This window comes from Montipora capricornis, chromosome 9 (genome assembly GCF_036669925.1).
Source record: "Montipora capricornis isolate CH-2021 chromosome 9, ASM3666992v2, whole genome shotgun sequence".
Classification (NCBI taxonomy): Eukaryota; Metazoa; Cnidaria; class Anthozoa; order Scleractinia; family Acroporidae; genus Montipora; species Montipora capricornis.
The window spans coordinates 45,274,367-45,293,841 of record NC_090891.1 but is presented as its reverse complement, the minus strand read 5'-3'; the positions used below and the strand labels follow the sequence as shown (position 1 = coordinate 45,293,841).

At 37.5% G+C, this 19,475-nt stretch overlaps 2 protein-coding genes across 4 annotated transcripts in view; one reads left to right on the top strand and one right to left on the bottom strand.

Annotated features, from left to right (window-relative positions):
• Positions 1-754, top strand: part of LOC138015943 (iduronate 2-sulfatase-like) — a 9,725-nt gene extending 8,971 nt beyond the window's left edge. For both annotated transcript variants that reach the window (XM_068863070.1, XM_068863072.1), the window contains exon 6: positions 1-754. This exon is cut by the window's left edge and continues 2,572 nt beyond it. The gene's annotated coding sequence lies outside the window, so the exon portion shown is untranslated.
• Positions 261-19,475, bottom strand: LOC138015944 (ankyrin repeat domain-containing protein 2-like). Of its 2 annotated transcripts, none has more exons than XM_068863073.1 (7): positions 19,104-19,475; positions 17,331-17,483; positions 14,942-15,033; positions 14,565-14,662; positions 11,317-11,391; positions 10,715-10,894; positions 261-5,490 (listed from the first exon to the last, which is right to left on the bottom strand). In XM_068863073.1, exons 1-7 carry the CDS (start codon positions 19,335-19,337, stop codon positions 5,258-5,260), a joined length of 1,065 nt encoding a protein of 354 aa, XP_068719174.1. In that variant the 5' UTR covers positions 19,338-19,475; the 3' UTR covers positions 261-5,257. The 2 variants fall into 2 exon arrangements, with proteins under 2 accessions (XP_068719174.1, XP_068719175.1); XM_068863074.1 differs by lacking the exon at positions 19,104-19,475 and adding an exon at positions 18,748-18,834.

The window sequence follows — 19,475 nt, the reverse complement described above, 5'->3', positions numbered from 1 at the left end:
AATAAAAACTCTAGAATTGCATTATCCAATGATCTAGTTTTTAATAATAAAAAAAGTAGTTATGTAACACTTTCGGGTGGTATCCAAAATAAATTAAGGGCATATCCCACTTGTCTGAAGACTCATGTATACAAAGAAAAATACAAGTAACTCATGGGAATTATTCTGTGGCGTATCTCTCTTAAGTGTTCATCAATTTATTTTAAGTGTAATGCAAGTAAAACTTATCCCCATCAACAAAGTTAAAAATGTTCACTCAGTTTCATTGCAAACTTTTAATCTACAAAGGATTTGCTTGATATACAAAGAGATTATTGTAGCAATATTTTCTGAGAAATTTGTTGCCATGTGCATGTACAGTGATTGTATAATAAAACAAGACACAAATGTCTCATTTGAGCGGTTTTCAAATGAGTGTCGTAAAACCAAAACCAAAGTAATTACTTTGGCCAATCAAAAAGGACAAAGACAATCCAGTATACCAATCAAAACTCGAAGTAATTAGATGTAGCCGACATAAAGCACAGAAAAATGTGCATGCGCGAGCTACGATTGGTTTTTGTTTCACTATTGGTTGAAAAAGTGGCGCAAGAACTTTGGACCAATCACTGAGTGAAGTAATGCAAATCAAAGTAATTATCTAATTACTTTCAACACTCAATTGAAAACCACTCTATTACTTAATTAAATTAATTAATAATTAAAGGGACAGTTTCACGGTTTTGCCCATGTCCAAGCTTTAGTGCTAGCAGTTGTAAATTTTGCGTTTTCTTACCGAACCAGATGATGTTCATTAATAGACATTCATAAAGGGCGGTCAATTTATAATTATTCTTTTGTCAAAGTGCAAATTAGGCTACCAAGCCTCGATACCATACAGTGAATCGAAAAGAAGTCTTGCTCTAAAATGAGGCTTGGTGGGCTAATTTGCATGTGGACAAAACAATTAAATGTGACTGCCATTTATGAATAAGGTACAATGAATGACCGAGGCCAAAATTTGGTGGAAGATACTGCAGGTTTACACAAAAATATCAAATTAATTTAGTTTTGACCATCAATTTATTGTTCTGGGCGAACGTTTTCTTCTATATATGCACGATTTGTCATAACACACGAGTTATTTATTCACATGCAGTAGGTTCATAACACAAAGTAAATTCCAAATGTAATTCCAACGAGTAATTTCACTTTCACATGACATTATTTCCGTTTCCTGCATCAGTGCTTTCAATTTTTTCAATAACAATGGAATTAAATAGGCTAACGTGACAGTTTGCCCATGCACAGAAATGTGAAACTCTCCCTTTAAGTTCATTTGAAGAAGCTGAAGAGGATATATACAGTGCACCTGAATCTGACAATGAGGAAAAAAGCTCTCTCAGGATAAATTGACATAGTAAAGTGAACATCAGAAATTGAAAATTTGATTGATGAAACGTGAAGATGAAGATGAAACGTTAAGGATACAAGGATTAATGGCAAGGGCGGATCTAGGATTTTGGCTAGGGGGGGGGGGGGGTGCACATGTCAGACGGAAATGCACAGGAAGCCCAATCTTTATATGTTAGACAATGCGTAATACATGCTTTTAAGAGGGTTAGGGCTGTAGTATGATAAATCTGTAAATGATGAGGCAAATAAAAATCTAACTTAATGCAGTTTTTGTGCTTTTAATATCCTCTAGTAGCTTAATTCGCTTTGCTATTTAGGTTTTTTATTTCGTTTGTAAATTTAAGAATTTTTGAACTAAAAAGTTTTTTTTTTGGTAACCGAGGGGGGTGCACGTGCACCCAGTGCATCTGCCCTAGATCCACCCTTGAATGGTCCATAGCAGGACTTGCTTTTGATTATTAAAAGCAAGCCCTACATTGTCTGCCCACTGTAGCTTAAAAAAGTACCTCATTAATGTGCTTTGCAATAATAAAATACTACAGTGGAAAAACAAACAAACAGCACATGGTTAAGAACCTCTACTGGCAAAAGGCAACAAGTTAGTTATACACAAAGTGTAGCAGAGTTGAATTCATGATCAATGATCAATCAGTAATGAGAACAGAGGTTCAACCCTCCACAACTGCATGCAAAATCAAGTGCTCTAAACCCCTGCATCCTTAAAACTCACAAAACTTGGAAATAATGTTTATGTTGACACAAGTTGCAAGGATGACCAGAGCTTTTCTTAGTACATAGAAAATTACATTGTATATAAGTAGCTTTAACGCTTACAGCGCTTATCAGTGACGTGCGCCCCTCAACATCATTTTTTTCATATTTCGAAAGCAATATTTAGGTGGACGACAATCAAATGTTTCCATGACAATAGTCCTGTTCTCTTGGCAGCAGATGAATTTGTCAAGGAAACATTTGATTGACGTCCACCTAAATTTTACTTTAGAAATGTGAAAAAAATGTTGTCAAGGGGTGCATGTGACTGATAACCGCTGTAATAAATTATTGGTTACTCCTAAATCAGAATGCACTAGATGGGGATACAACATGCCATAGGACAGACCACAACACCAGGGAACTGCATGCACTACTCTTTGCGAATAGTGTGTGGTTCTTTTATGTCCCACAAGGTTATGAACATTGAAGGCATGTGAGACAGGGCCTATGGTTTATTTTCCTTATCCAAGAAGACTAGAGAGTGTAACCATTTCCAGATCTCATTATGAAGGTAGCACTTTCTCCTCGGTTATTTAAAGACCCCGAGTGATGGTCTGGCTGGAGTTTTTGATCCCACGACCTCCCACACTAGTCGGTTTGTCGGTTATGGCTCTCTTTTGAAGCAGGCATCTAGGAAATACAGGGTGGGCAGGACATTTTTCTGCCCCTTGTCCTTCATAGCAAAAGTACAACTGCAAAAGTACTTATGTCCTTGTCCTATTAACAAGAGCTCCACACAAGCCTCAAGATGTCTTCAGAGTTAAATAAAGCAGAGTATCCCTTACTGGATGTAAGTGTCTGACCCTTCACGCGATTTGGGGGCTTATCCAAACTTCACACCACTGCTATTTTCATGGTGCTGACCATGAAAATGTTGAAAATTATTGGAATGTAAGTGAAATTTATCTTTCGTGAACACCATAAAAAAAGTCACGGTCACCATGAAATTTTTCTCGCCGTAATAAAGGTCAGTCACCGTGAAAAAAGGTCGTAATCTCTGATAAATACTTCATGCTGTGAAACAAAGTGAACCTCTTGCGTAAACATCAATCTGTTACCCTAAACATTATTACATCATTATGTCACGCCACCTTTAAAGAAATATTACTGCAAGCATTATTGAGAGTCTTTCAAAATCAGCTATCTATCAGCGAATCGCCAACTCGGGGTTAGGTTCATTTGCTTTTTTGGGAGAACAAAAGAAAATTGTTATAGTACGTGCTATGGTAGATGTCTTAGATAAATAGCCCCCTGAGAAGACAAGTGGTTACTAGTAAAATCCTAATCCTGGCATGAAGTTCCCATCTACTTCTTTTCACAGCAGGTTTAAGCGTGTACTCTGCGTGTCTGACAGCTTTCCACAACAAAAGTTAAGCCCTATCCGGTGGGGTTAGTATCTGGATGGGAGACCTCAAAATACATGACTTGCTGTCAGAAATATACATGTACGCTCAAAAATGTGAACTAAGCAAGGTATAGCTTTTGTTAGCCTTCTTTATGCAAAACAAATATTGATGCAAAAGCAAATAAATACAAATTTACTGATACACAGTTTTTAGGAAGAGCAGAAGGAAGTTTTTAGGTAGTTTCCACCGAGAATGAAAAAAATTGCCATCAGCAACAAAATTTGCGACACGAAAACAACATAAATGCTGTATCACGAATATAAAGTTACCATCCAAGAAAAACATTTTGTGAGATTTTTGCTACATCCAATTTTTCTGTCGTACTTTTGGCTGCACAAGTAAACTGCAAAATCGAAAGTGACATTGCTTTTAAACGGCTGCTTGTGATTAAGTTTCCTTGCATTTTACTAACAACTTACAAAACAAAAGATACATCTGTGACACTTGACATGATGGCAAGACACTGGGTTTTTGTTTTTGTTCGTTGTTTTTCTTTCAAGTGTTATAAAGTTCGACAAGAAATGCACAAATTCAACACAAAGATCCCAACTCTCCAACTCTTGAGTTTGACCACTGTTTCTGCAAAATCAAAAATTCACTTTCCTAGACAAGGTTATTTATCACCAGGTAATTCCATCGTTTTGGAAATAGAAGTGGCTCTATTATTCATCAGCGTCACAAATTCTTGCCAATTTTGGGGCTCCCTTGTTGAAATTCAAGCATGCTTTCAATGGGCCTATTTATTTTCATGATTTATGCAAGCGCTGCGGGTCTATTGCCCTCAGAGACTTTCACTCTTAAAACTAGGTGACAGTATGGAGTGCACTTACCAGAAAATTTACCCGACAACCTTTCACATTGATGCAGAATGAGATAATTGTTATTTCCTTTAGCTGCTAAAAGCATGCAACTTCAGTTTGCCAGAACGGTTCTTCATTTTACAAGTTTTAAACGTTGCATACAAAGATATATTTGTAAAAGAATCTTCGTGGTAGTTGGATCTTTATCAGAAAATCAAAAGATCAACAGGAATCAAAACATCACACGCTAAACGGTTTGGTGGGACTGGTAGAAAATTATGCTTTCCAGACATAAGAAACAGACATGTTTGGCACCACGGATTCTGGCAATGTTGGTGTAGCCAGAAATCATTCTCTGAGTTTTTATTTGCTTGCACAAAAGATTTAAAGGTGATTGGAATGAAACTCTCAAGTTCTATTTGAAAAGATCAGTTCATCAGTGTTATGGAACCATGTGAAACATCAATTTTTTTCTGAACAGGATGCAGTCATTTTTGTGATGTACAAAGTTACCATGGCAACAGGAAGCCTTGTAAAAGCACCCTATATTTTGGCTTTAGTTGCTCATATCTGAAAAACGAACTTGGTGACCCCAGTTTTTTACTGACGAAACTCTCTGGAAAGTTAAAATTATGCGGAACAGATTCAAAGCTACCTTAAATTTCAATTATTTAAGGTGGCTCTGAATCCGCTCCACAGAATTTTTTAAACTTTGCAGAAAGTTTCATTTCGGCATGCTGATTACATTTCAGAAATTAAAAGTGAGGGTCATAGAGTTCATTTTTGAAATGTGACCAGCTAAAGCCAAAATAAAGGGTGTTTTCGCAGGGCTTTCCTGTTGCCATGGTAAATTTTTACGTCACAAAAATGACTGAATCTTTTTCAGTAATAATAATATTGGTGTTTGATATAGTACCATAACATTGCTGTTAAGTGATAAAGTGTTGTAGTGTCAATCCTTCTAATAAGAAGTTGAAACTGGTGGACAACAAGAATTTCTTTACAATGGGACATTATTTTCCAGACGTGAATATTCAGGAGTAACAATTCTTCTTCTTGGCCTTGATCAGCTTTCACAGATTTCTCATACCCTGCCATCAGGCATTCTTTTTGTCCTGAGTCAGAAAATAAGAGGCTAGATTTCATGGTGACTGACGTCTGCACACTCTGATAAATTTCACGTTGTGAATAATTATTTTTTCACTCCCAATTTAACAGCATGACTTTTACCCTTAATTTCATGGCGTGAAAGTTTTCACTGATCGTTCACGGCACGATTAGTTTCATGCCAAAAGTGAAAGGTTTTTATTGTGGAGTGATCATGGCGTACTCACGCCGGGAAAATTGAAATTTGCACACCATGACCCTGAGGAAATCTTGAACCTTTGAGTTTGGACACAGGGAACCCACACCACAGGTGGCCAAAACACACAATTTGAATGCTCAGTCAACCTAACGATTTGTAGGGTTTATGTGGGAAACATGAATTGCAGAAGAAAATCGGTTAATCCTCTTTTACAACAAGGAAAATAAATAAAACACATTTACTTGTACTTCACCTTGTGTGTTTGTGTTGATTTGAGGCGTTCTGGGCTAGTTTTGAAATTTGCTCCTATCCTTCATTAAAAGAAGACGAGGCTGGAAACTCAGAACCTCTGAAGCCAGTGATCACTCAGTGACCGAGGACGATTTATTCCCAAAAACTCGACTTGATTCGGCTTTTTGGCCACTCTCGAGTGAAGAACGATAACAAACAATATAGCATAAAGGTCCAGAGTCCGAAAACAATCTCCACATGCTTAGAGAACAAGCCAGTTTTTCATGAAGAACTCGCCACTGTTCAGTGAACGCAATGTTCTCAACGCGATCAACACATCGCATTCTTAGCACTTGAAAGCTTTTATCTGCTAGGAAAAGACTGGTTTTAAACAAATTTTTTCTGTTGCTTTCAGCTGAGGACAACTTGTTAAGTTCGGTTCTTTTCAGCTCCAATAACACGGCAGAACAGCAGGGAGCAAGTAATTTTTCTGTGGGAAATTTGAAATCAACTTACTAATAGTTGCATGTTTACGTATTTGAGCAACGCGATTGGCTATTCCAGACAAAGGGTTTAGATGTCAAAAGCGCATGGTGACGTGGGAAAGATCGAGATTGGTGAAGTTTGATCTTGGATCCCTACCCCTCAGGGAGATGAGTAAAATTGTCACCAGGCCAACAGTCATGCCCTGTCTGAGTTCAAAACGCTTTTCAAGATGGAGAAAGTGGCGGGTTCTTCGTGAAAAATGGCTTGTTCTCTAAGCATGTGGAGATTGTTTTCGGACTGTGGGCCTTTACGCTACATCGTTTGTTAATAATCTATATTCATGTGAGAGTGGACAAAGAGCCGATCAAGTCGATTTTTGGGATTAAATCGTCCACGGCCGCGGAGTGATCACTGGCTTCAGAGGTTCCGAGTTTCCAGCCTTGTCTACTTTTAATGAAGGATAGGAGAAAATTTCAAAACTAGCCCAGAATGCCTCAAATCAACACAAGGTGAAGTAAAAATAAGTTTATTTTATTTACTAGTTATAGCTGTTGCTAAAGTGCCAACGAGTCAAGCTTGCGTGATCTGGCGCCTGGCGGCTGCAAACATCACGCGGCGTACTCGTGCGGCACTCTCATTGGTTATCGCTACGGTCAACATTTCATCACTTTGGTCTACATTACAGCTTTTGGTCTACATTACACTCAAATTTGAAGCGCTTCTGAGATTTCGTCCGCCTAAAAATCTTCTCGCGGCTCTATAAGCTGCCGCCTCGCCAGGCCTTCTGTCTTCAGAAGGCCTGACTCGTTGGCAATTATGCTTGTTGTAAACTAGGATTAGCCGCTTTTTTATCTGCAATTCATGTTTCCCAGATAAACCCTATAAATGGTTATGTTGACTGAGCATTTGAATTATGTTTGGGTTGCCTGTGCCCGCACAATCTGTTTCTGTAACGGTTTGTAATTTGATAATAAATGTATTGGATTCACCATTTGCTCCATCTGTAGTGATATATCGATAAATATCTGCACGGACCAACACTAAAATAATAAACGTTGTATTACCTTACCTGTAGTGCACGGTTGTTCTTTCACCTCAGAAGTGGTATTTTAAGCGATTCTGAAGATTTCGAGTTTGCTGTTTACTGTGCCTCTCAATAGAAGGACAAGGGTGGAAGTTAATTTTTGAACGGCTCCAGTCCCTGGGCGATTTTTCCCATGAAATCGTATTGCTCCACTTTCAAACTTCGCAGGAGAATGGCCGAAAGATCCACTCTTCTTCTCGTACTTCTCGATCGAAAATCCACCCAAATGGTCTGGAGCTAGCTCTCGAAGAAAATCAAAAATCCCATACCTTCCAAGCAGTCAAAATACGTAACAAGATTCATGTGTAACCTCTGGTATCCTTCCCACTCATTGAACTGAATGAATAAAGTTGTTATTATTATAGAATAATGTGCAAGAGTTCGTAATGTTATTGCTGCCTCTTCTTACACAATTCGTTTATGCAAAAACATTAATAGAGGTGCACTGATACCTATTTGAATTATACCCACCATAAACTACTCTCTCTATCCTGCCTACAACATCGCTGAAAGGTTTTTTAATTTCTAGTTCACGCACAAAAAAAATTTCAGTGCAAATTAAAGACAACTAGTTGATTACAGGTGAAATGTAGCAACAAAATTTTAAAGGGGGATACCTTGATTCATACACAGTCAGCCAACTGTTTATAAAAATTTAATAATATTATTGGTTAACTGTTGTTTACTTATTGGCAAGTTTTTTTGTTCAAACTATCCTGTCTGCTAATTTTAATTTAAGACAGTCTACAAATATGTGCCAGCCTCAAAGTGTTCTGCTGATTGCCTCTTTCTGATTGGACGCTGTTTGAGGCTGGCACGCATGAATCTTCTTTTGCATTTCGACCACTCGGAAGGTACGGGATTTTGATTTTCTTCGAGCGATCGCTCTGGGCCGTTTGGATGAGTTTTCGATTGAGAAGTACAAGAAGAAGTGTGAATCTTTTCAACCATTCTCCTAAGAAGTTTGAAAGCAGAGCGATGAGGTTTTGCTGGGGAAGAATCAGCCCTGTGCTGGAGCCGTTCAAAAATTATTTTCCACCCGTCCTTCTGTTGAGAGGCACAGCAAACAGCAAGCGCAAAATCTTCAAAATCGCTCAAAATACAACTTCTGAGGTGAAAGAACGACAGTACAACCTTTATTTAGCATTGGTTCGTGTATATAGTTATCGAAATGTTGCTACAGAAGAAACGGTGAATATAAAATTACAAAAAGTTACACAAACAGATTGTGCGGGCTCCTTGGTGGTTTGGATTCCAGTTGGAGTTTGAGTTAGACTTCGAGTTGCTAAAAATGAACCTGATATTTTTTCCTTTTTTTTACATGTTTGTTTTCTGTTTGCTAAATGAAATGTTTGCTTTTGGAGCAAAAGTGCACAAATTCGCTTTTTTGCAAATTGACTTTCAACTTTACAGTATTGTGCAATTACAGTTTAAAAGCACTAGAGAAGTACCTTGTGGACATTTCCTGGAGGGATCTTTTACTATAGCGTTCAAAAGGACAACCCCCATTTGATTTTAGAAGGACTTATTTGACTAATGTGCAATATTACATGTAGTTGAGAAGCTGCCCCAAACTGCCTGCAGATTGCAAAAACCGGTATTAAGACACATTCACACCACAGAGCACTTTCACCTCTTCAATGGGACATATTATCTGCATAACAGATTGCATAAAAAATTGATATACTAGACTCCTATTCAGAAACAGCTTATTTTATTGAGAGAAATAGTCAAAAGTATTAGTTTGTTCTCTTCAAAGTTGCTGTTTTGCTGGTACTGATTGTTTAAATTGCAAAATAAATGGAAAGAAAGTAGCTTGTTCTTTTTTTCTGTCAATCGTAGTTATTTAATAAGGAATGTAACTTTTGAAGATAATTAAAAGTATTTTATATTTCACTCATGGTCATGTGGATTTCTGAAATAGGCTATTTACAATGAAAAAGTAATAACAAATGGTAATACAGAAAGGAAAGGAAAGGAAAGGAACTTTATTTGAGTTTCAAGTCAATCTAGCACTGGAGCCCTAATTGGGGACACTGTAAACTGAAATTAACAAAAACCACAAAATTTAATCAACACTTTGTCCAAAAGTAATCATGTTAGCCGTAGCAGCTGAAGGAAGGCCTTTCCCACTTAAGGTGCTGTTACACTGTGAAATGTTTTGTGCAACTTGTCTTGCAATGTTTTGGCAACATTGTGGCAAGATTAGTTACACAAAACATTTCACAGAGTATCATACCCTACAACAGCCAAAATCATTGTGAGACAAGTTGCACGAAAAGTAGAACTTAATTCTACTTTCGGCAACAGCTCTTGCAACTTGTCTCTCAACTATTTTCGCTGTTGCAGGGTATATGTTACACTGTGAAATGTTTTGTGCAACTTGTCCCACCACAATGTCACCACAACATTGCAAGACAAGTTGCACGAAAGATTTCACAGTGTAACAGCGTCTTTAGTTTCCATGGCCATTGCCGCTTTAATAAAATTTTTGACACAAATGGGCTGGGGTACTATTCTTTTATTTGCCCCCCACCCAACCCAACAACAAATTTCTTTCTTGCATCACAAAAATGTGGCAGATTTTGCAGCCACGTGGACAGGAATTGAGCAAATAGCCCACTTTCAATATATTAAAATTCAGTCCTGAACAAAAGGATCTGGGAAATAAACACAACGATTTGTATAAATTTATTCCCCAGAGACTCGATACAATGCATTTTGTTTAGGACTATTTTTTTATTTATTTATTTACAGACTTTGCCAGTCAAGCTGGCAGAGCGCCACAACAGCTTGCGCCAATTACTGTGGCTCCTTTTTTTACCCTCCCAACCATGATACTCAACAGAAGACAGACCACAACACCGGGAACTACGTGCCCTAAACTTTAATATATTGAAAGTGAGCTATTGGAATGAAGAGCTAAACTCGAAGTCCAACTCAAACTCAAACTCAAACTTGAATCCAAACTTGAACATACGTTACTCCCTAACCATGAAAAAAATTCACGGTTTTTGATGAAATCCATAAGCCCCCTTTTTTGCATGAAGGATCATAAATATAGCATTCTTACAGTCACATCACACACACATACAAAATAATTATCACTTTCACTGCAGATGACTACAAAGATTTAAACATCTAACAGGTTGGTTTAAATAATGACTACCAGATTTAAGAATTTCATGATTTTTTTCTTCAACTTCATCACACTGCATGTCCACGTCATTACCCTTCATAAATGGAACAGCGTCATCACGTGGTTCGCCAAAACTATTGTGATCAAAACCATTATGGCAATGTGCCTCATCTGATGCATTTACGCCTTGACTCGTGTCATTTGAAACAAAGAAATCATCACCTATGGCATTTGAATTTACATTTTCAACAGGATCACCATGATGAACCACACCTGCCACATAAAACAACAAATTTTACTGATTTATAGCGTAATGTGCAAGAGCTCATAATGTCATTGCTGCCTCTTCTTACACAATCAGTTTATGGAACAATATTAATAGTGGCAGAAGGAAAAATATTAATTCAACTAGAATTTAGAGAAAAACCTATAAACCCTGCTGTTATTGGTACTTTCTTGCAGGTGTTTTTGTTGTACAACACTAAGAATTGAAGCCATCATCACAAACGTTGGTGTGAGGCCACCATTTTGGAGTCGCAGTAAGGAAAGACTGAGACGAGTTTAACATACAAGATGGTGGCAAAGGATCAAAGATACATCCCTGCACAAGTTTTGTTGCAAGAAGATACTCGCCTATAAGACGCACCTTATGACCGGACAACTATGGTATATCACTGAAGGACAAACATGCTTACCATTTCTGGGCTTTTTTACTTTCTCTGTGTATTCGTCATCATCAAGCAGCCTTTTACATTTTCTCTGGTTTGAAACTAAAAAGAAATTGGGACAATAGACACGCTAATTGACAGTCTATGAACGCTAGCATCATAAGTGTCTATTTCTTTCTGTTATTTTCAATTATTGGCAAATTGTGACAACCTTTAAATTAAGCAACGGCTGGTGCAGACAATGCAACTGTCAAAAGAACAGAACTCATTTCTAAATGCCGCAGCGAGAATGAGTTTTACTTAGCAAATTTCACAAGCCGCCAACAATAGCTCTAGAAAATCGTTATTTCACACATAGATCAGATCATCACATTAATGAATTAATTAGCTACTCATCTAATTCGTATATAAGAAGGTATGATCTTAGCTGAATAAAGTTCTGTCTGACGAGCGCTTAGGCGTGAAACTCAGAGTAACAGAGAATCAATGCGTCCTCTTTAATCCTTCAACTTATATTTATATATATATATATATATCCATCATACTCTTTCATTTTTAGCCACCTGTGAAAGTTCTTTGAAGAAATTTAATGCTGTTCACCACTGAAAGTTGAGTGGTACTTTGCAGAAATAGATGTAAAGCACAAAAACATGTAAAACATGTTTGTAACATGACCATCAATAACAACAATAACATTATTATTATTATCATCATCGTCACCATCTTCATCATTATTATTAGTATTGTGTGGTTCCAGAAAATATCCATACCCGAGGGGGTGGGGTCGTCAGAGGCCCAGGAAATTCCAGAGGGGAAGGGGGTTGGACAATAAAATCACTTTCCAAGGGGTTAATTTCGAGCTCAGTACAAAAATTGCTAATTACCAATCTGGTGAATCACTTTTGAAGAAATAAATTATAAACTTAACCCATTGACATCCAAACCGGCCGTAACCGGCCGCGCGCAATGACCCCTGAAATACCCAAACCGGCCGTAACCGGCCATACAAAATGGCGTCTTGACCAGAGGTGATCTTAGGCCTCTACCCAGTCTCCCTTAGTAAATCTAAATTTTTTGTTGTTATGGAGATTTAGTAGGATAATTGACCAATCATTTGTCGTCTTGTGAGCATATTTTGACAGCTGATAAGAGACCCCACAAGGGCTGGCTTTTTGCCCTTTCGATCGCGCGATCAAATTACGCGAAAACAACAGCCGATGCTTTTTTTTTCGGATTCGGAGGATCCAGGGATCTAAGGGATCTTTTATGGTTTTCCTGTAAGAGGAGGGGATACTAGAGACAAAAATTTTGATTTAGATGGCTTTAAAAGTGACGAAGAAGACGGTGAAAACCAAGCGACCGATGATAAACATGAAGCTCGCTGGAATGATCACGTCGATAATATTCAAATTCCAGATTTCGTGGCAGCTACTGCTCTTTATTTCGTTTTAGATAATCGTAATGAATTAAATATTTTTCTTAGTTTTCATGGGAGATGATCTATGGGAATTAATGGTAAATGAAACTAGTAGGTATGCCTGTCAAAAACTCTTAAAATCCCCGAGCGCACTGCCTTTTTTCATGCAGTAAGCCGCGCAGAATTAAAGGCCTTCGTAGCAATTAACGTCATAATGGACATTGATTAGCTCCCAATTTTAGCTTTATATTGATCAACCGATGGATTTTTTGCAAATAACAAGTTTTTTTTCCCTAAAATAAATTGGTAATCGAAGGAATTTTCGCCTTCGGCATACCTCGGAAGATCGGTATTTTCAACAAATAAATCAATCCGACCGTGCGTTTATATTCCGCAAATTCGAGAAAACCTCCAGTGATTTCCTCTGTTGTTTTTCTTGTGTTGTGTAAGTTATCTTTCAGTGAAAGTTTTCGAAAGAGCACTTTTGTACACAATTTGACCTTGTTTGTTCTCTCATGAAACACGATAGTCAATTAACTAAATTAATCTTGCGGTTTTGTGCACGTGTATTTCGACAAGCAGAAACGCTCCTCGTGAAATTTTGTTTCGGCAGCGGCGTTTGGGCATAATTTTTGCACTTATACCTGCAAGAAAACAAAGCGATTGGGATAAATTTCAAACAATTTTTATCCATTGAGTGGTTAGACTTAACTGTAAATTGCACAAGGCATATTTTGAGTTATAATATATATTTTTCAAGCGCTTTGTTTAGTTAGCGATCAAAAACGTTCTTGATTGCTTAACGCACGCTGCTTCGAAAATTCTACCTTTACATTTTCAGTTGAGCCTTAGCACATGTTTTGAATCACTTTTTAGCAATATTTTTACATCATCTGGAAGTTCACTGTTTCTTCTTCCGTTGAACTTAATTCTAAAACTCAATGTCTTGTGTACATTTACTGCTTATGTGGTTTATTTTTAGCGCTCATCTATCACCGTAATTAACATGCGTCACGCCGGATAATCAATTAACTGTCACACGCGGCAACCTGGATGACAATGGGTTAATTATATCATTTATGATTATTTTGTCACCTAAATCAGGTTTTCTTTCTTCCCAAAGCATTATGTATGCGAATCCAAAGGAATTAGGGCCCCTGTTCGGCCACAAAAACTCAACTTGTTGCATACGTAATATTGACCGCCATTACTTGTTACCAGTCTCCATAGAGACATGACCACGAAACAGGTGTGGTTACTAGGCACGTTTCTTCAATCTCTGTGTCGTGTTAGTCAATCGAAAAACAGTACAAGAGTAAAAGTCTCACTTCCTTCCAATTTCAGATTCTGGAGTTTTTATTCTCTTTTTCGTTTCCCCTTAATTTTGTGGTTGAAAGTTTGACGTATTCAACCTGAAATGGAATTAATTCCATCAACATTACAGATGTTGATACCGCTACCCACTGTTTGGAAAAAAATGTAAGCTTGCGCAATTTATCGCTTTCATTTTAAGGGATAGGCAATATTGTGTCATCGAGATTACTTTGTAGGTAGTTAACAGTGTTCTAATTCTAAAATTAAATGAAAACCATTGCGTAACCGCAATCAGCATCATTCTTTATTTTGATAATCTTTTTTGTGTCTTAATTTGTGGAAATTCTGGTGGGGAGGTCATCAGTTCCTTACAAATATGGAAAATCCAGGGAGGTAGGGGGGGTCCTAAGTGAAATTCCCTCTGTGGTGGGTATGGATATTTTCTGGAACCACACATCATTATTCTTATTATCATCATCATCATCATCAATATTTTATTACTATTGTTATTGCACTGAATACTCGTTTGGAGACGAAATTTCACCTGTAGCCCAACCGTGACTTCTCAAAAATTGAACACACTGGTTATATCCAAGTGAAGATGCAAGATCGCAGGGTGTCTGATGGTACATATTAAATGTGCTAAAAAATAAGAACAAACTACTGTCAAAAATATTATAGAGTAGTTTCTTTAACGTCCTCCAATAATTCTATGTGCATGTGTCTCCCTTATTGTTTAATTGATAATTAAGGCTGTTCACAAGTTTAAGGGGAAAGGCAAAACTGACAGAAGATCCAGGCAGCACACTTCTTGGGAAGAAACTTGCAAAGCCTCAATGGGGGTTTGAAGGAGCGTTCACATACGAAATTGCAGATAATAAACTCACTTCATTAATATTGTTTTTACTTTTGTTTGCATACCTTAAAGGAGTTCCAAATGTCTGCAATAACATCAAACATTGTGGATTGCCTCCTCTTGCAGCTTTGTGTACTGGTGTTTCTCCTAGACTATCCTGTTAAAAAACAGGTTAACTTAATTTAATCTATGGTAATCAAATTAAAAAAAGAAAGTTCAGAAGAATTAGAGTTATGGGTGATAAATGAATGGTAGACTGCAAGCAGTCCCTCTTTATTTCTTTCATCGATGTTGAGTGAGCGAGTGGAAATTGTGGTGAGTGGAAAATGAGGGACTGCATCATTTTCTCTTTGTGACGTGTTCAGAAAAGTCCGCCCAAAAAGCTGTGAACCCATTTAAAATGAACATCTTAAATTAAAAACTCTGCCCCTTTTTGTCACGTTGACCAAAAGTTTGAAGAAAGGACTTTCAAGTTTATTATGATAACTAAAATCAAGGAGTAAAACCTCGAAAAAGCCTGTGCAACGGGAAAGAAAACCTAAGACTCAAAATGAGCCATTGGACTTTTGCCAAATTTGCACGGTAGCCTCGCAGCTCCTACAAGGTCTCACCTGATTGGAGACCACCCTTGAGGTTTAACAAAAGAACAAATAACAGACACAATGGCCCTTTTGTTTTAGGCCTAGGGTAACAAACAATGGCCCTTTTGTTTTAGGCCTAGGGTCCTTTGTTTCTGTTATTTGTTCTTTTGTTAAACCTCAAGGGTGGTCTCCAATCAGGTGAGACCTTGTAAGAGCTGCGAGGTGACCCAATTTGCAAGGTAAATTTTAGACTCAATGTCGGCATTATAAACAAGTCTTCCGATCTACCTTCTGAGAACTTATTTCATTGTTCAAAAAAAGCTGGCAAGATTCACGCATGTTCCTCTTGCCGACAGATTTAAAAAAAAAATACTTAATGTGCCTTTAAGCCAAGACTCGCATCTGTTGTCCTGTGTTTGCGCGAAATGTGCAGTAAAAATCTGAAATGCCTCGTTCCACGTTAAATGGGACATTTTCATTGAGTGATTAATTTCATACAAACCAGCAGGCCTCAACAATCTCCAATATTCGCTTAAAGGTGAGGAAATTACAGACAAGAAAATTGCTCCCGGATATAAGAGTGGCTTTTAATAAATGACTTGCTACAATGTACAATGTACAATGTACAAGGGTTCAGAAGCACAGGTAATACCTCAGTGACGGTGCTGCTGCCATATCACTGGAAGATATCGAAATGTAGACAAACAAAATGTCCACTTGTATTCATGGATAAGAGTCAACCAAATTCAGCTATTACATTAAATTCAGCTATTAATGTGGACACCAGTTCAGCTTTTACGAGAAGTGTCAAGAATTTGAAGGCGACATGTTCCGCTTTCTCACATTTTTAATGCCACTTCCAAAAGATCATAGAGAATGTCGCTATAAACAACTGGAACAGGAAGGCAGCAGTGAATATATAATTTTTAGGTATCCTGAACGTAAGCATTATATAAAGCAAGCATTACGACCATCACATCTTTTCCTGTCAGCAAAGATTCGATCGCTTTCTTCTGCTCTTCCTTAACCCAATGACTCCTGGGGGTTCCCCATTGACAAGTAAAATTGTCTGGGGTTAGACAGAGTAAAATACTAAGTATGGCCGGTTTAGGGGTGAATGGATTAAATACAATTGAATTCCTTTCAGTGATAAGCATTGTTCTATAGAACCGAATAACCCATCCGATGCTGTCGCTATTGCTGTCTGCTGTTTGCTGCTGTCAACAGGTTGTCAACTACTTATGCTAACCAAATTTGCTGACACCGTGCATTGCCTGATTAGCCAATCAGAATTTTTTGTTGTCTGTGCAACAGGAAATATGCGATTGCTTTTTTTACTTCGTTTAAGTACAACATACACAAGGTACACACCAGCTTTTGGTAAGTCATCTGTGGCACCTTTGCATCTGTTGTATTATTATTTATTTATAACTAAGGCAGACCACTTGACTTCGGGGGTGGGGAGGGAGAAGCTGGGTTAATTACTTAATTCTGGGGCGGTTGTTCAAAAGCATGATTAACCCTAATCCCAGATTAAAAATTTATAACCAAAAAGTTTATTGCTCTACTCCAAAATACTGTTCAACACTGATATTCGGTAAAACTTTACATTAAAAGAAGTCAATCTTGAAAAACAAAAATAAGCATAGAAACTTTCATCAAAAAGTTGAAAACATGAAACAAAAGTTAAGCTAATCCTGGATTATGTCAATCGGCTTTCGAACAAGCAGGCCCTGGGCTCTTGAAAAAATGACTCAGGCTACTAACTTTTGATGCTGGGAGCCCAAAGCGCTCCCGGAGAATTTTCTTAGGCAGCAGCCTTTCCTCTTCTTCCAAATAAAAAACTCCCTTACACAGTGTAAACAGTACTCACCACTTTTTCTGCAAAGGCACCATTTTGAAGTAACCAATGTAGGACATCACTTTGACCTGAAAATGCTGCCAGATGTGCTGGAGACTGTTCAAATCTTCCTTCACATACATCGATATTTAAGCCACACTCAATAAGGCACCTTAAACAATCAACCTAAAAATAAAACAATAATAAAAAGGGTAATTAGCATAACAATAATATTTATTAATGTCAAGCAAAAGTTATCCTTTGTATAAACCACAACTACACTGAATTCATTATTATAAGTAATTAAGATTTGTTTCCTTCTAGCATTATTGAGAATGTTGTTAGAAATTTTCTTAACAATTACTTTTCCCCTGATTCCTCTCAGAGTGCTGCTCAGATGACTTTACCAATCTTATCAATGGGCCCAATTCAAGGATGAAATAAACCAAAAAATGACTGATCCAGCATAAGAACTACCATTTCACAAAAACTATATATTTTTAAACTAAATGTTATCGCAACAAATCAACAAAATGATGTATCAGTGGAATGTTTTGGAAAGCAGTAACACGTTGAAAACAACTGGCATTTAAACTAGCAACCTGGTAACAAAAATCTCTAATGAATCCTTAAAAACTAAAGTAAGCTCTTATAAACACTTATCAACACAAACTTAGGTTTTAATGATTTTCCCCTACTAAAGATCCTACTCGGATAAAACTCTTTGAAACTTATATTGTAGCTGGCTTTTAAAAGCTAGTGCAAACACCTTATTATAAATAAAGAGGGTCTTGGCAAAATAGAGATGGTCATAAAGATCTCAAAGGACAATATTATTGTTATTAGTGTAATCCCAGTGCTACCAATAATTATCATTCACGACTGCTGTTTTTAGCGTCTCATGGCCTACTTTTTCCACAACTATTTCACAGTGATGGAAAACCTTTGTGATGTGTAAAATAAACAACTTGGACAAAAAACCTTGCAGGAAACTGTTTTCTTTTTTGTGTTGCTTAGCAAATTTTGATAAACACTATCATAACAGCACGATTACCTCTCTTCAATAAAAAAAAGGTTTGATAATGGGTAATGAACTTAGGGTTATTAATAATATTATCAATGTCTGACCTGTTGTACGCTGTAACTTAGCAAGGCGCTATTGAATCATTAACACATTCAAAATAGCAAAGAGTACAGCGACGTAACTTTGTTACGTATGCAATATGCCAAGCACCAAACAAAACCATGGCCTTAAAAATAACACAAGCCTTCATCTTGCCAACAAAAAGCTACTGATGTGTTTAAAAAATGACGCTTAAATATGAGCAATGCTCGAACTCAACCAGAATCGAAACCAAACGATCACGGAAGGATATCAAACATCACGAATTCAACATTTTTCAATCCATCTTCCACTCTCCTACTTAAAATACGTTAATGAAAGACAGACCCTTAAGTTCAATATCGTATTTTCCGTCATCTTTCAAGAGTCACCCAGATGGAAAATACTAAAAACTCGCAACCTTTGCGTTTTGGCGAGATTTCACCAATTTCACCTTGTGATCACGCGACCAAACGATAAACAATCGATCTCTACAATAGAGTTTTGCAAATAAACTCTGGCAAATAGCAACCTTTGACAAAACTCGTCCTTTCAATGCCCTCTCTTCGCTTGGAAGAAAGGCTAATATTAAATGGTAAACAAGACAAAAACTTCGTTTCTTGGTGCCAATTGTGGAACGACCTTTCGTGCTGTTTTGCAACCAACTTTGGCGGTTTCTAGCCAGAAGTTAAAACATAATTTACCCGTCCAAAATAAGCTGCCCAGTGTGCCGGTGTCCACATTAAGAAATGATCTTTCTCATTTATGCAGCGGAAAACTTCAAGCCTGTCTCCTTGTATAGTCAAGTAAGTTAAGCTAAGCAGGTCACCGTCTCTACAAGCTCTATGAACAGGAGGCAGTGGATGCTCTGACCAAGCGAATCGCAAAATACAATCATTCAGCTGCTGCTTCGTTTGAAAACCACACTCAGCTCCCATTTTTCAAGGTGCAACACAACAGAACGTTTTTTCTGTTGTTGTTCAAAAGTCACAAAGTGACGGCAGTAATTTTACACACAAACAATGAAAATCCCGCCGAAAGATTGCCATGCGGTGTTTCTCAAGTCAATTCTTATT

Bases quoted from the DNA above. Each gene is read 5' to 3' on its own strand.
- LOC138015944 (XM_068863073.1), bottom strand. From the start codon at position 19,337: ATGGGAGCTGAGTGTGGTTTTCAAACGAAGCAGCAGCTGAATGATTGT. The intron at 15,034-17,330 runs GTGAGTACTGTT...GTTTTTTAACAG, and splicing joins GTGCCTTTGCAGAAAAAGTG to GATAGTCTAGGAGAAACACC. The intron at 14,663-14,941 runs GTATGCAAACAA...CTTATTTTTTAG, and splicing joins ACATTTGGAACTCCTTTAAG to CACATTTAATATGTACCATC.